Source organism: Sceloporus undulatus, chromosome 1, assembly GCF_019175285.1.
Source record: "Sceloporus undulatus isolate JIND9_A2432 ecotype Alabama chromosome 1, SceUnd_v1.1, whole genome shotgun sequence".
Lineage (NCBI taxonomy): Eukaryota > Metazoa > Chordata > Lepidosauria > Squamata > Phrynosomatidae > Sceloporus > Sceloporus undulatus.
In genome coordinates, this window is record NC_056522.1 from 38,222,152 (window position 1) to 38,238,562 (window position 16,411).

A 16,411-nucleotide genomic window follows, 5' to 3' on the forward strand; every position below is an offset into this window, starting at 1 on the left:
TGCAAAACCTTTTAGAAAAGGTTGATTTAAGTTGGAATATACTCTTTGTTTTAAAGCTAGGCTTAAACCAGGGAAGTAAACCTTAACATAACCTTTCCAGTTGTATCCATAGTAGAAGATGCACCACAGTGCAAATTTAAATCAGTTTGAATTAGTTTAATTATAATTGTTTCCACATGGAATGCTCTGAAGGATATAGTTGTAACCTAAGCTTGTTGATGCCTCCCTTGTGTGTATAGGAAGTACTTTTTATCCCTTTGTAGTTACAGAGACACTGGCACTCACCTCTGAACACTAGTAAGAGATGTTCAATTGTCAGAGAAAAGAAAATGTAGTAAATGGTTCAGGAATGGAATGGGAAAATGCACATCCCTAACAGGGATGGATAAATCTGTCAGTTTAAGTTTCTATATATTCACATTTATTTTAAATCTTAGGTGCTTTCTGTGAAATATATGCCATTTAAAGAGTCTGCATCAAACATGAACTAGACAAAATTCTTATCTATTTACATCAGGCGAATTTAATATTTACAGGTATTCTGAGTGTGGAGAGGATCTGTTTCTATCTTTCCCTTAATACACATTAACAAACATGGGCACTGATGAAACACTGTAACAAAGCAATGCTGATATGATTTTACATATAATTGCACAAAGACTGTTGTCTTTTGTAGTAATCTATCTATCTATCTATCTATCTTAGGAAACATTACACAAATTATCATGATACAACAGTATGCACAATCACATCATCACAAGTTTGCCTTTCATGGTATTTCATTAATACACAGAGATAACACTGATAACACACAAAAAGTATCATAAAGTGGGTCGTGTATGCAATGTTTAATCAGTGCTCACATGCACAATGGGATAAAAATTGTTAAATTAGAACACATATGCTAAGATCAGGTTATTTAGGATTGGCACTGGAATAAACAATTTGTGGATTATAGCATTAATGGAGTACACATTCAGTCTACTAAGCTGTAGCATTTTGGCTGAAATCATCAAAACCAAAGAACCACAGGCTCAAGTAGTTTGATTTCAACTCATTTGTGGATTGCACATAAAAAATTATGTTCTTTTTCATTTTACTCTGTACAGATTTCACCACCTCCAGAGTGTAGGTGAGAAGCCGAAGGAAGTTAAAGCCACCAAAATACTTTGCTGTCCAGTTCAATGTTAGTAGTTTATCAACATGAACAGAACCACTATCCTTCCAAATAATAATAATAAAAAAGTAAACATCTAGAATTATTTAGTTCTGGTTGGCCTCCCTGTAATTTGATGTAGAGGCCATGAGAAATATCACAATCTTTTAAAGCACTGCCAAGTGATTTTGTGCAAATCACTTTCAGTGGTGACAGTTGCCCAATCCACTCCTCTCTCCATCACACTGTGCAGAGAAACTGCTTGAGTGGTTGTTCTGGTTGGAAGCAGAATGGCACACCATGGAGAAAATTAAGTTTGCAAATCCAGTTTGTGTTGTATTTCTTTTCTCATCAATAGTAAGAGAAATATGCTGTAAATGTATGGAAGTATAAACTGCTTTCTTTAAATTATCTTATTATTCTGTATTGGATGTGTAATAATTAGCCACAGTTACCTACTAAGTAAGAATAAGAGGGATCTCTCACAACATATACATCATTTCATTTTCTTCTTCTGAGGCTAGTTTTCCCCCAGCTTGGTAACTTCCAGATGTACTTGGGTAGTAAATCCCACCAAAGATGAGAATTGCCTGTGCTGGGTAGTCAAAAAAGGGTAGTCAGCCCTCCCTATCCATGGATTCCTTATGCATGGGCTCAGCCATCTACTTCTTGAAAATATATTTTTTTAATTACAAAAAAAACCCCCAACAACTTGATTTTGCCATTTTATATAACCATTTTACTACACTATTGTATTTAACGGGACTTGAGCATCCACTAATTTTGGTATCTATGGTGCGTTACAGACGGGCCCATGAGGCGCCGTCATCGCGCCGTCATTACGCGTGAGGGGCGGCGCTTCCTGACGCGCCTTGCCCCTCGTGCGTAATGACTATGTCAAAATGGCAGCGCCGCATACAGATGGGCGCTGCCATTTTGACGTAGCGGATGCTCTGCGTCTGCATGTCGCGCGGCAGAAGTGACGCCGCGAGTGTGCGCTTCGGCACTTGCGGTGTCTCTTCTGGGCCGCAGGAAGGAGCACGAAAATTGCGCTCCTTCTTTGCAGCATCCGGGAACTGTGCCATTTGGCTGCTGCGGTTCCCGGGCACTGCAACTGGCGGTGGCGCAAGACCGCCCCTTCTGGGCCATTTGTAACACGCTTATGTGAGGGCCTTCAGATACCAAGGGCCCACTGTACTAGGTTGAGGAAGGCCATAGCAGGCAGATATATCTGATGTGCAAAAGATGATTCCAGATGCTAGGGTGCTTGATTTGTAGACTGCAGCAGAGTGCTCTCCAACAACTAGAATGGAGGAGATCAACACTTTGCTTCTTCGGGGATTTTATGCATTGATGAATCTTTCATAATCCCAGTTTGATATTGCGCAAACCTGAATTTTCTATTGGCTTTCTTTTTTGCTCTGTTACAACATGAAATAGTGGCAACTTATAATATAGGATCTTTAGATGTAGTGACATGCTGTTAGATGTGTCCTTTATTTCTAGGCAGGTGGGAAACTCATTATAGAAACAATGGTGTCAGATGGAGAGACACATTTCATAGCAATGTTTCAAGGTCCACAGATCACCACAGAAATGGATATTGTACTTCAGAATAGACACAACTGTATTTTCAGACCAGGAGTCCTCAAATATCCTGCCTTCTGAATGAGAGGCTGGCTTACATTGCTTTATCAGTTGCAAAACCCATTACAGATCATATTGGGAAACATTTAACAGTTCTGGATCACTCACCTGGGTCTACCAAAACATCAAAATGTACCTTGAAATCCCACAGTGACTGTGTTAATAACATTCCCCAGCTGCTGTGTTAAAAAGCTATCTTTCTCTACCACCTTATTTCAAGAACCCTTCCAGCCTTCCAAGGAGTTATAAGTGGTTCATGGAATACAAGTAAAACACCAAATTTTCTAATATACGGTAGATAGGTAGGTAGGTAGGTAGGTAGGTAGACAGGATCATAATTCAATGAAGTTGCTTTTGTTAACCATTGGATTTACCTTATGTTGGGACCATTGGGTCTGGCTGGTGGCTGCCATGAAGCAGCAATAAAGGACTCACTAATTGTGGTCACAGACAATGGGCTAATGCTTTGAGGAAGTGTTGGATGGGTAATCATATAGGTAGGTAGGCTCTCTGTGCATCCTCCAAAGTAGCCACCACCTCCAGAGCAAACCACAATAGTGACTGAGTAGTTAGTGAAAGGGATTAGGTTGGTTACTATGTGGCTCATTGAAGATGACATGTTCTTGGTAAGGGTGATTCGAGGGTCTGGCATGCGGATCTCATAGCTAAGTACTTCTCCATTTGGTATGAAGGGATCCTGCCAGAACACCTAGAAAAAAAAATAAAAAATTTCTCTTAAAAATAAAGAATTTTGCAAATTTTATAAATAAATAAATAAATAAATAAACAAGCTCAGCTCTGACAACACGTCCCTTCAACATGTCTTTAAGTGTACTAGGCTTTTTCTCCCATAAATGTCCAGGCCTCTTTCTCATAGTATATGGTTGTGCAACAGAATATGTGCATATAATATGTTGTTCTTAGGATAAGCATCACATCTACTGTTATTTATCATGTAATTCTCACAGTCATTAAGATTGTGTCTGGCTTTTGGCCCAGTCATACTCCAATGTCAAAATATAGCTTGCCATGCCTGTTATTTATGTGCTGGATTTAAAAGCTATCTTTCTGTCTAAAATGGCACTTCCAAGTGGTTCACAATCAAACCATTTGCAATAAAAGCATAAGTAAAATCTATTAGTAAAACAATTTAAAGCACAACTGGAAATATAGCAATAAGGACAATAAAACATCCAAGGTGGTCAAGGAACTTTCATTAGCTGCCCGTCAGTTGCTAAAATTCCATAAAGAAAGCTAACAGCACAAAGGACAATGGCAGGGGCAGCTTAGTCTCTTGTTAGAATTTCACAGCCTAGGAGTAGCCACCATTCCTCTCATATTCCCACCATTGTGTCTCCGAGAATGGTTTTCTGGGTGAAGGGCCCACGGGATGATCTGGATGCCCAAATTCTTATGGGGGAATGTTAAGCAGTATTGACAACAATACCATTGTTGCAGGTTCTCAGACTTCTCTTCTTCATTTCTTCTTGATGATCTACAGGCCATTTCCAAGAAAGAAATTAGATTATCACGTTTTATTTAAAGTGACTTATCCCTGACAGGATAGAGTCATGCTTAATTTCAAAACCAGGTGTTATCACGTGCAATGGGGGCCGGGTGAGTACAACTCAAATGCAGCCCAGATCCCAGCCATGCTTATCCAGCAACTTTTCAAAAATGGGAGCTTGCTGTTTTTAAAATCTGCAGGATATGCACAGCTGGGATCTGGGCTACGATATGGGTTGCACTTGCCCAGCCGTGGCTGCATGCGATAACACCCACCTTTAAAATTAAATTTGACTGTTTCCTGTTGGGGATAAGTCACTTTAAATACAATGTGATAATCTCTAAAGTGTGGGCAAAACAATGTGCATATTTTAAAATGCAAATAGGTAGAATATGCAGAAATGAAAAATAATCTTACTTTAGTCAATGGAAGAAAGTTGCATCAGTTCTGTACAAATAAATGCAAAATACGAAATAAAAAACTTTAATCCTTTCACTAACTAATTCATTGATATTCAAGTATAGGATATTCAAGTATAGGAAGTATACATGAAGTTTCACAACTCAGTATGAATAAAGGGCAAGAAAAAAATCCAGGTGAGATTCAATAAAATTGAACCCGACAGATTTTCATATTCTAATTTCATCATTATTAGCTTAACAGTGTCAATTCACACTATTGCAACAACAATTTACTGTATTATGATCACAGATCAAACACAACCCAAAGAGATGAAAGGTAATGGGAAAATAGAAAAGAGAAAAAGAAAGATGTCTCACAAGTACAAACATTCCTGTGTATGTAAATGGGTAGCAATACAGCAGTCAGTACCAAATCAAGACTAATAGCTTTCACTGAAACTGAGGCATAGGGACTTGATCAGCTTACTTTGGGTAGAATATGCTAAATTACAAAGCTTGGCAACCTTCAGAATGGATTCTTTGCAAGAATCTGAAAGAAGTGAGATGTAAAAATTATCTGGTCTGCCTGGGAACTGCCTCAAAATGAGATCTATTCTTTGGGAAGGGACATTCCTATAATAGAGGCAATATAGCAGAATGTGGTCCATTGTTTCAACCATGTCAGATATGTTGTACATAGAAGATTCACAAGTGAGTTTATTCACTGTGCTGATCAAATTAATAGGGTGATAACTAAGGTGTTCAGAAGGGGACCCCTTCATATATATTGGAATGATTATAGCCAGGCCCCAGTTGCTAGATATTTATACAGAGCGGTGAATTAATGTGAAAGATGCTGCTGACATTAAAGCCTACCAGTCCAAGTTGGATTTGAACAGCTTAGCAGAAATTGTATCTGCCCCAGAGCCTTCCCTTGCTTTTACTCTACTATCAACTTTCTAACTTGTGATATTGTAACTGGGGGGCCAGGAGGATGGTCTGAGTCTGACATACTGACTGCATCCAACACCATTTAGAAAATGGCCACTGTTAAGTAATTATCACTTAGCATGTGTACATAATCTGCCAATATAGCCTATAGAATCACATGTAACACATGATTATGACTTGAAAGACCCACACAGGGATGAGTACAAGTATATGATTTGATCTGTCTTTAAATAGTGTCAAGGGAAGTAATAGTGCCACTGTATTCTGCTTTGGTCAGCCCCCCACCTGGAATATTGTGTCCAGTTCTGGGCACCACAATTTAAAAAGGAAATGGAGAAACTGGAGCATGTCCAAAAGAGGGTGACTAAAATGGTGAAGGGTCTGGAAACCATGTCCTATGAGGAACGACTAAGGTTGCAGGGGATGTTCAGGCTGGAGAAGAGAAGGTTAAGAGGTGATATGATAGCCCTGTTTAAATATTTGAAGGGATGTCATATTGAAGAGGGAGCAAGCTTGTTTTCTCTTGCTCCAGAGACTAGGACCTGGAACAATGGATGCAAGCTCCAGGAAAAGAGATTCCACCTCAACATTAGGAGGAACTTCCTGACAGTAAGGGCTGTTTGAGAGTGGAACACACTCCCTCGGAGTGTAATGGAGTCTCCTTCCTTGGAGGTCTTTAAACAGAGGCTGGATGGCCATCTGTCGGGGATGCTTTGATTGGGATTTCCTGCATGGCAGGGGATTGGACTGGATGGTCCTTGTGGTCTCTTCCAACTCTATTATTCCATGATTCTATGATTCTATGAATAAGCACTAGGTCAAGAGGCAAGCTATAACTGCAACTGTTTCTGAGTCCAAACTATAAACAGTATATTAATATGAATGGGCTGACTAAATTTTTTATGAGTATTAGAAAATGAATATTATGTATAAAATAAAATATATAATGGTGTAAAACAAATAAAACAAACCAGGATACATTATCAGAGACTCCCATCTCTTCTTCTTCAGTCTACTCTTGATACAAAACATCCTTGGATAACTAATTTCACAGTCTAAAAATGTTTATAAAACCACCAAGGAGCCAAGTTTGAAAGGAAACAATGAATTAAAGGAGCTGAGATGTTAAGATCTAGTGACACTCTTAGGCCATGATACCTGTAAGGCACAAAATGGCAGTTGTTTTAAAAAAAAATGCTGAAGGTCTTTGATAAAGAGAACTTGGAATAGTTTTAAACAGAACACTGTTAACAGAAAGTCTTGAATCACAAGAGCAGAAGCAAGCTTAACAGTATTGTTATGGGAAAGATTTCATTCTGGCAAGGTATAAACATTTCTGCTCAGGTTTCTTCTACTCTGTGCTTATAATGTCATGGAAGTAAATGACAAAAGCACCACATGAAAACAAATCTAAAGCTTGGAGGAGGCAGAAGTGAATCTACCCTAGTTATTTGCATTATTTCCATCCTCCCTTATGAAACAGTGTAAAATCATCCAGGCAAGAAAATATTATGTTGTAATTTACAACATGAAGGAAAAGCTATTTCTTCCTGTTACACCCTCCATGTATTACAAACACACAACTAATGTAAGAGCTCAAGGTGGCAGTTGGCCATTCCTCTTGAGACACAGAGGAGTGTAAAAGGAGGAGGTAAACAAGAAAGACCATAGAGAACTGTAATGCTTTTATGTTATTGGAAGGGATGAGAGCAGAATCTTAAAGTAACAGACGTGTGCTGCTTAATAAGAACCTGCCTTACACTGAAATAAACACCTAGCCTATTCAGACTGATATACTGCCTACTACAACTTGTAGTACCTCTTTGATGCTCTTTCTCAGAATAGTTTCACCAGGAAATACTAAGAGCCCCATACAGACAGGCCAAAATAAAGCTGCTTCGGGTCACTTTGGAAGTATGGTGTTTAAATGATGCATGCATCTAAGAGGCCAGAAGCTGCGCCAAAGCCACGATCCAGTTCTAACAACAAGAGTGAAGCTTTGGCACAGCTTCTGGCCACTTAAGATGTGCACACGTCATTTAAACAGCATACCTCCAAAGTTACCTGAAGCAGCTTTATTTTGACCTGTCTGTACTGGCCCTAAGAGATTTAACTTGCTATGGCCGTACCTATATTAAGTATTCCATTAAACTCCCATACCAGTGTCATTGGATTTGACTGTTTCAGCAAAAATAGCCTTTCCACACCTCTCATGGCTCATTGTGAAGAGCAACATTTTGAAAATGTGTATATCTTAAATGCAAATTCTGGAAAAAGAAATGCATAGTAGGGAAAAGGTGCACAAATAATCATTTGGTCAATGAGCGAAATGCATATTTTAAAAAATGCATGCATTCATTTAGGAATGTAAGGAATAGTTGCATACTTGTAGTCTTTGACAAACAAAATGGGTATATTAACATATTAAAACATCAACTGAGAAAATGGCCAAGACCTGGAAGGTTTCCCCCTCCCCCCTCATTTTTAACATTCTTGGAGAAAATTATCAATAAACATTTTTGTACAGAGAACTTTTTTTTTTTGCATGTTGAATAAACACAAGGGTTTTGCCCAAAACTGGATTTCTTTTCTTTTCTTTTTGCACAAATGAATTTTTCATCAAAACATAATAATATTCCTGAACTGCAAATACAGTGACAGAGAGGAAGAGAGGTGTAAAAACTCTTGTGATCTTATCCAGGAGGAGAAAATATTTGATACAACAAATTGTTACATGCAAAAATGAAATATATGAAGATTTGCATTCTTTTCTAGGGGGGAGGGGATAAAGTCTTGCAACCTGATGCAAAACAAAGATGAGAAGATAAAGCAGGTAGGGTTCCAAAATAATATTATAGTTCACAATTTTTTTCAATGATTTCTGTGTATGGTTGTGAAATTGTGAATGAAAGAAAATCAATTCATTTATAATGTGGTGATGAAAGAGAGCTCTACAGATAAAATGTCAAAAAGATAAGTGATTGGGTCCTATAGCAAAATCTCAAGCTCTCACTAGAAGCCAAATTGATTAAACTCAGGCTGTTATAGTTTGGACATCTAGGAAACAAGAAAACCGATTGGAAAAAGCAAATAATAGTGGATAAAATGAAAGGTTTATTAAATCCTGTAAAGACCCTTCTTGGTTGACCGTACAGGGAGGAGATGTCATAAAAACTGCTATACATCTTATAGTTAATCTCTCCGGGAAGGTACATTTCCACCACCTTTGAAACAGGCAATAGTAAAACCTCTCCTGAAAAAACCTTCCCTTGACCCCCTGCTAATGAGCAGTTATAGGCCGGTTTCCCTATTACCATTCTTGGGCAAGGTGATTGAGAGGGCAGTCGCCTTTCAACTCCAAGCAGTTTTGGATGAAGCCAATTATCTAGACCCATTTCAAACTGGCTTCAGAATGGGACACGGAGTGGAGACTGCCATGGCCGCCTTAGTCGAAGATCTCCATCTGGGCATTGACAGGGGAAAAGTGACCCTGTTAGTGCTCTTGGACATCTCAGCAGCCTTCGATACCACTGACCATGGTATCCTTCTGAAACGCCTGAGAGAGTTGGGTATCGGGGGCACTGCGCTCCAGTGGTTCCGATCCAACCTCTCGGGAAGGTTTCAGTCGGTGAGGCTGGGGGATAGTTGCTCTCGTAAAAGAGAGCTGACATCTGGTGTTCCTCAGGGCACCATCCTATCCCCACGCTGGTTAACATTTACATGAAGCCGCTGAGAGAGATCATCCGGAGGCATGGAGCACGGTGTTATCAGTACGCTGATGACACCCAGATCTATCTCTCCATGTCACCAACTGATACAGTGACTAAGGATGGCACCTCCCCTCTGGATCCCTGCCTGGAGTCAGTAATGGGCTGGATGAGGGAAAACAAACTCAAGCTGAATCTGGAGAAAACAGAGGTACTTGTGATAGGCACCCCAAGTCCAGACAGGGAAATTTGCCACCCTATCCTTGATGGGGTTATGCTTCCCCTAAAGGATAAAGCTCGCAGTTTGGGAGTACTCCTGGATTCATCTCTACAATTGTCATCTCAAGTAGATGTGATGGCCAGGAGTGCTTGGTACCAGCTTCGGCTGATACACCAACTGTGTCCCTGTCTGGACAGAAAGGACCTTGAAACTATAGTACATGCACTGGTAACCTCTCGCTTGGATTTCTGCAATGCGCTCTACATGGGGCTACCTTTGTACCAGGTTCTGAAGCTACAACTGGTGCTGAATGCTGCAGCCAGATTGATCACAGGCACTCCGAGATCAGACCATATAACACGTGTATTAAAATCTCTCCACTGGCTGCCTATTAGCTTCCAGGCGCAATACAAAGTGTTGGTCGTTACCTATAAAGCCCTACATGGCTTGGGCCCAAGTTACTTGAGGGAGCACCTCTCCCTACATAATCCGCCCCGCACCCTCAGAACAATGGGGAAATTTTTTCTTGATTGCCCCAAGGTAAAACTAGCAGGAACTCACTGGAGGGCTTATACGGCGACTGCCCCTACCCTCTGGAATGCACTCCCAGAAAAGACCCGACTCTGCTCTACATTAGAAGCCTTTAAGAAGGCATTAAAACCCACCTCTTTCAAGTAGGATATCCCCCCAATTCTGTTTAGATTAAGGAGCCCCCTCCCCACAACTGATGGTTTTAAGGATCTGTATATGGTTCAGGTTTTTAGGAATGTGTATGAAATTGTGATTGTAATTACTGAGCCATTTTATTGTTTGTACTGTGACATGTGTCACATGCTTATTATGTTGTGAACCGCTTTGATCTACAGGAAAGGCAGTATATAAATAAAGTTTTTATTATTATTTTATTATGTCTGATCGTTAAAGCTAAATAGGGTCAGTCCTGGCTAGTACTTGGATGAAGACTGCCAATAAATACCAGGTGCTGTAAACTATATTTCAGAGGAAGTAACTAGCAAAACCACCCCTGAGTATTCCTTAACCTACAAAAACTCTATGAAATTAATGGGATTGCTATAAATTGACAGGTGATGAAGGTGCGTGCACACACGCACACACACAAAGAGTGGAGACAATAGGAAAAGACTCTGAACTTTACTGCATTGGCCCTGGAACGGGCCTGTAGTGTTCCAAAACGGAACGTTCTGGGGACGCTCAGCAGCGGGGAATGGATTTTACTGCACAGCGAGAATGCTGCTGCCGAACGTCTCCATCCCATTCCAGATGTGTCCCAGAGGGGGCGATTTTCGAGAACGCTTGAGAAGCGTTTCTGGAAATCGTCCCCTGGGGAACACATCTGGAATGGGATGGGGATGGGGATGTTCGGCGGCAGCATTCTCGCTGTGCAGTAAAATCCGTTCCCCACCACCGAGCGTCCCCAAAACATTCCATTTTGGAACACTACAGGCCTGTTCCAGGGCCAATGCAATAAAGTTCTCTGTTAATGATGGATTGATTCAATAAAGCAGTGATGGCAAATGTTTTAGAGACTGCAAGACTTCAGCAGGAGTTTTGATGATCAGGGCTCATGAGGATCATCTCTCATAGATGTTTATCACACTATACTCTTAAAGTGCTAACTATTCACTTTGACTCCTCTAGCTGCCCCTGTTGCATTCTGGTTTGGCAGTTTTAAGGAGGTATTTAGAATTCTCAGGCAGAGAACTCTGCCTGAGAATTCTAAATACCCTCCTTAAATGCAAATCCCAAATGCAACAGGAGGCAGCTAGAGGAGTCAAAGTGGAATAGTAGCACTTTAAGAGTATAGTGTGATAAACATCATAGACAGAGTTACCAAAAAGGAATGCCAAATTGATGGCAAATAGCAACATATTTGGACAAATGCAACAAAATCAAGACTGAGAGATTTTCATCAGTTATCGCCTATTACAATACGCTGAAGTCAGCCTACAATTTATATGATCTTTCTACTCTTGTTTGCCCCACCTAAAACATAAAAATGCACTGTCTGATCAGATCTCTTTACCTGTTTACATTACTACTTTGTGTTTTTGAAGTGGGCTTTTTAATTTTTGTGCATTCGCAAAATAGTTTTGGACTTGAAAAATGACAAAAACACCTATCATTTATTTTTACTTTTCAGCAATTGCAGAGCTATTCCTTTAGAAATGGCTTTACAGATTTACATAAAGCTTGCCATGACCTCATTTTAACTCTGTATCCTTGGTGAAACCTGTTAGATTGAAATTATGGACCAATATGTCAGATATCCACTTCAGACATTTTCCCAGTTTCTTGTGGTAGTAAGTAGCAAAAACCACTAACAAGATAGATGTTCCCCCCTGTGCTCATAGACTTTGCCAAATACCTTATGATGTCAATTTCCATTCATTTAAAAGGAGTGTTAATGACTGGTTACAGCCTTTGTGTGATCTGCTGCTTTCCTATTTCTTCCAGCATATATCACAGAAGCTATTTTTATGATGTATGAAAGTACTCTTTCTTAAACACCATCTTCTATTAAGCCACCTGCTTTAGTCAACCCCTATAGGAGTCATTTAAAACAAAGCTTAATTAATCATGCTACTTGAGCATCTTGCAGCTATTCTGCATTTCTAGGGCAGCTTTCCAGGATCCGATCAGGTAGCTGTTTCATGTCTATCAAAGAGCAAGCGCTTGCAAGCATGTGAGCCTGAATAACTTGTTAAAAACTTGGCACAGGCAACTATTCCATTGTAGCCTGGAGAATGCTGTCTTTCCTTCTGAAAGAAGAATGGAAAAGGAAATTGTTTAGGTATGCAAAACTACTACCAGAAAAAAAAAGGAAAGGAAAGGGGAAAAAAATTAGTTCTTTTATATTTAGTTTATAGAGGCCTGTATTTCATAGACCCTTAGCATATTTGGAAGGTACACAAACAGATAAGTCTTTGCTTTCTGTTCTCAACTTGTTCATGAATCTGTAAGGCACTGGACTGAACACTATTCAAGAGGAAAGAACAAGTTTTCAGAAACTTATGAGGCAATGACATGAATGTTCATAGGGGGGAGATGGGGGGAATGTATTTGTAAAATACAGGAACCATGCTTTCTCCCTCCCAATCCACCATTTGCTTTAATGGTAAATGGCAACAACCAGTGTGTCTTTCCTCTCACCTTGGCATCACTGGCCTGGAACCAAAAAGCTACTTTAAAGCATGTTCAAGAACTAAGGCACACCTTATGGATTTTTTAAAACTTGTTTTTGTTATACACTAATGTCTATGCCATATCAGTATTGCTTTTTAATCTTCCTTCATATTCTAATCATCTTTGTGATGCATCCAGAAGAACACAGTGTTTGCTGTTTTGTAAATAAACACAAGCCAAACATAGATCTCACTGAGTTTTACTTTTGATCCTAGCCTAACATTGTCAGCAAAAGTCTCCACGTATAAGAAATTTGCAGCCTAATAACCTGTGTATGTCACATGAGAGACAAGCTGGAATTTGCAATTAAAATACAGTACTATGAATCTAAAGATCTTAGTCTCACTTGTTTTGCTTTCATTTTCCAAAAGCTTAAATGAACTGTAAGTTGAGAGGATAGCAAGGCATGAAAATGCGTGCATAGGACAGTTTTATGTTGAGAATAGCAATAGTTTATCCACTGAGTTGAAGCTCAGCTTTATAAGACTAAGAAAGAAAGTGCCCAAGAGGAAGCTAGAATAGGGCAGCTACTGGGAGAGATTAACTAATTCACTATAATGATTTAGGAAGCCATCACTGAAAGATCAAAGCACCTTATTTTCTCCACCACAAAATTTAAAGGGATAGAAATTAGCCATTTCCCATGCACTGAATAGCTGTAACCTTGGGAAGCATTTCTTTTTGACATAGCCAAAACCTTTCAATTCAAACAAAATAGTATTTCAAGGGATAAAGGTGTAGTGTTAACAGTTTCACTGGACTAAGGAATTACTCAAGAATGATCCCATATTCTTTTTCTTTCAGTTGAAAGCATCTTGCTCTTTCTTCCTCAAAAACAGCAACAAGCTGTTATAAAACAGGATTTTTTTTTGTCATTTTCAAAAAAATGTTTGTAAAAGTAATCTAGTACAGGAAATGATTCTACTATGCAATCCTCTCTTCCAGGGACATATTATGATTGATATAGAACAAGTATAGAGTAATCAATGAGCCATATTGAACATTTGAAAAATGCCAGAAAAACTGAAATTTTCCAAATCAAATTCAAGAAACACACACCAAGTGTGCCAATTAAATATTTACAGAGTATAGCAGTAGTGGAAACTGAAGCACAACAAAATAAAATTGTATATAGTTGTCCCTTCTTATACACTGATTGTTTATGCATGGATTAAAGCACCCTCGGTTTGAAAATGTTAAAAAATATATAAATTTCAAATATCAAACCTTGATTTTCCATTTTTTTAAAATAAGGGACACCATTTTGCTATGTCATTATATTTAATGGAACTTGAGCATACACAGATTTTGTTATCCATGGGGGATCTTTGAACCAAACCCCAGCGTATAACAAGGGTCTTCTGTACTTCAGAAAATACTATGGTAAAATTATTTGAATTCTGCACAAAGCATAGTGATATTGATTTTATGACTATATATATTGTATTTTTATTCTGTACTGCTGTATTGTTGTATTCTTTTGTTCTGTACACCACTTTGATCAACGCGGAAAAGTGGTATAGAAATAAACTTTATTATTATTATTATTATTATTATTATTATTATTATTTAGGAATAGGATGCAGTATTGGGTCAAGTGTACTGTTTTTAACTTTTATTTTTAATTGTATTTGTACAATTATTGTATATTGTACATCATATTGTTGTCAATAATCTAATTCTATTTGAATGTTGATCTTGTGTATGTTTTCAACCACACTGTATTTATTATAATTTGTAAGCTGCCTAAGAATCCCACTTTGGGGAAAAAAGAGGGTTATAAATGAAGTTAATGATACATGGAATTTTTTTATATAATAAATTCTACTTCTTCTAGTTCCAGTTCAGATAAATATTTGCCCTCAATATTTAGGAAAGTGTGTTATCAAAAATTTGTATCAGCTTGTGTCCCTTGTCTGATAACAGGGTAATTCTCCTATCGTCCTCCAGTATCCTTTCAGTAACTGGAACAACAGTTCTTATGAATGTATAAGAATCATATTCAAGGGTAGCCATGTTGACCATATAGTGAAGTATGATAACATCTCCACTCCTCAGAACAGATACTTCCTCTGTAATACAAAAATTACTTTGTCTGAGATTCAAGATGAGAAAGTATCTTTTTTTTATTGTGCAGCCTAATGATGTGGACAGGATCCTTGGAGAGGTAAAAGCCACCACATGTGTCTCGGACCCTTGTCCTTCTTGGCTTATTATACAGGCTAGAGGGGGATTGGCTGAGTGGGTAAAGGAGGTAGTCAATGCCTCCCTAAAACTAGACAGAGTTCCATCTTGCCTAAAGGAGGCAGTTGGAGGCATCTGTTAAAAAAAGCCATCCCTGGATCTCACAATAATGAATAATTATCCGCCAATCTACCATTTTGGGGCAAGATTTTAGAACATATGGTGGCTTCCCAACTCCAGGGGTTTCTGGATGAAACGGATTATCTAGATCCATTTCAGTCTGGTTTCGGACCCGGCTATGGAACAGAGACAGCCTTGGTTACCTTGGTGGATGACCTATGCAGATAACTGGACAGGGGGAACATGTCCCTGTTGGTTCTCCTAGACCTGTCAGCGTCTTTAGATACCATCGACCATGGTACTCTTTTGGACCGCCTTGTTGGGATAGGACTTTGGAGCCCTGTTTTACAGTGGCTCCACCCCTTCCTGGAGGGCCGAACCCTGAAGGTAGTGCTAGGAGACTCCTGCTCGACCACATGGCCAATAGCCTGTGGGGGTCCCTCAGGGTTCTGTGTTGTCCCCTATACTATTTAACATATACATGAAGCTGCTGGGAGAGGTCGTCCAGAGTTTCGGGGTGCAGTATCATCAATATGCCAATGTCACTCAACTCTGCAGGCACACTGTACTCCTTTCCACCTCAATCTAAGGAGGCTGTCCTGGTCCTAAACCAGTGTCTGTCATCAGTAATGGACTGGATGAGGGCAAACGAATTGAAACTTAATCCAGGTAAGACAGAGGTGCTCTTGGTCAGTCAGAAGGCAGATCAGGGAATAAGGATCCAGCCTTTGTTAGATGGGGTCACTCTCCCCCTGAAGATATAGGTTTGCAGTTTAGGGTACTCCTGGACTCAGCTTTGAACCTGGAGGTCCAGGTCTGTGCAATGACCAGGAGTGCTTTTGCACATTTAAAACTTGTGCACCAACTGTGCCCATTCCTTGTGACACCGAATCTTATCTGAGTAGTACATGCCTTGGTTACATCACATCTGGACTACTGTAATGCGTTGCCTTTGAAGAGTGTTCAGAAACTTCAGCTTGTCCTAAGAGCTGCAGCCAGGCTGCTAGCATGGGCAGGTTATAGAGATCACACAACACTCCTGTTGAAACAGCTCTACTGGTTGTCAATCTGGTTTCGGGAACAGTTCAAAGTGCTGGTGATGACCTATATGGCTCAGAACCAGGCTATTTGGCAGACCGTATCTCTCTAAATGAGTTGGTCTGGGCTCTGAGATCGACAGGGGAGGCCTTTCTCTCCAACCCACCACCATCACAAGCATGGTTGGTGGGGTCATGAGAGAGAGTCTTTTCCATGGCTGCCTCTAGACTCTGGAAATCCCTGCCCAGAGAGACCAGAATGGCCCCTTCCTTATCC

At 39.6% G+C, this 16,411-nt stretch overlaps 1 protein-coding gene across 1 annotated transcript in view; it reads right to left on the reverse strand.

Moving 5' to 3' along the window:
• The window catches only part of USH2A (usherin), a 665,459-nt gene that overhangs the window by 211,330 nt on the left and 437,718 nt on the right, over positions 1 to 16,411 (reverse strand). Inside the window, 1 exon segment of the mRNA XM_042475774.1 lies at positions 3,178 to 3,512. Within this exon segment, the coding sequence (XP_042331708.1) occupies positions 3,178 to 3,512 (335 nt within the window).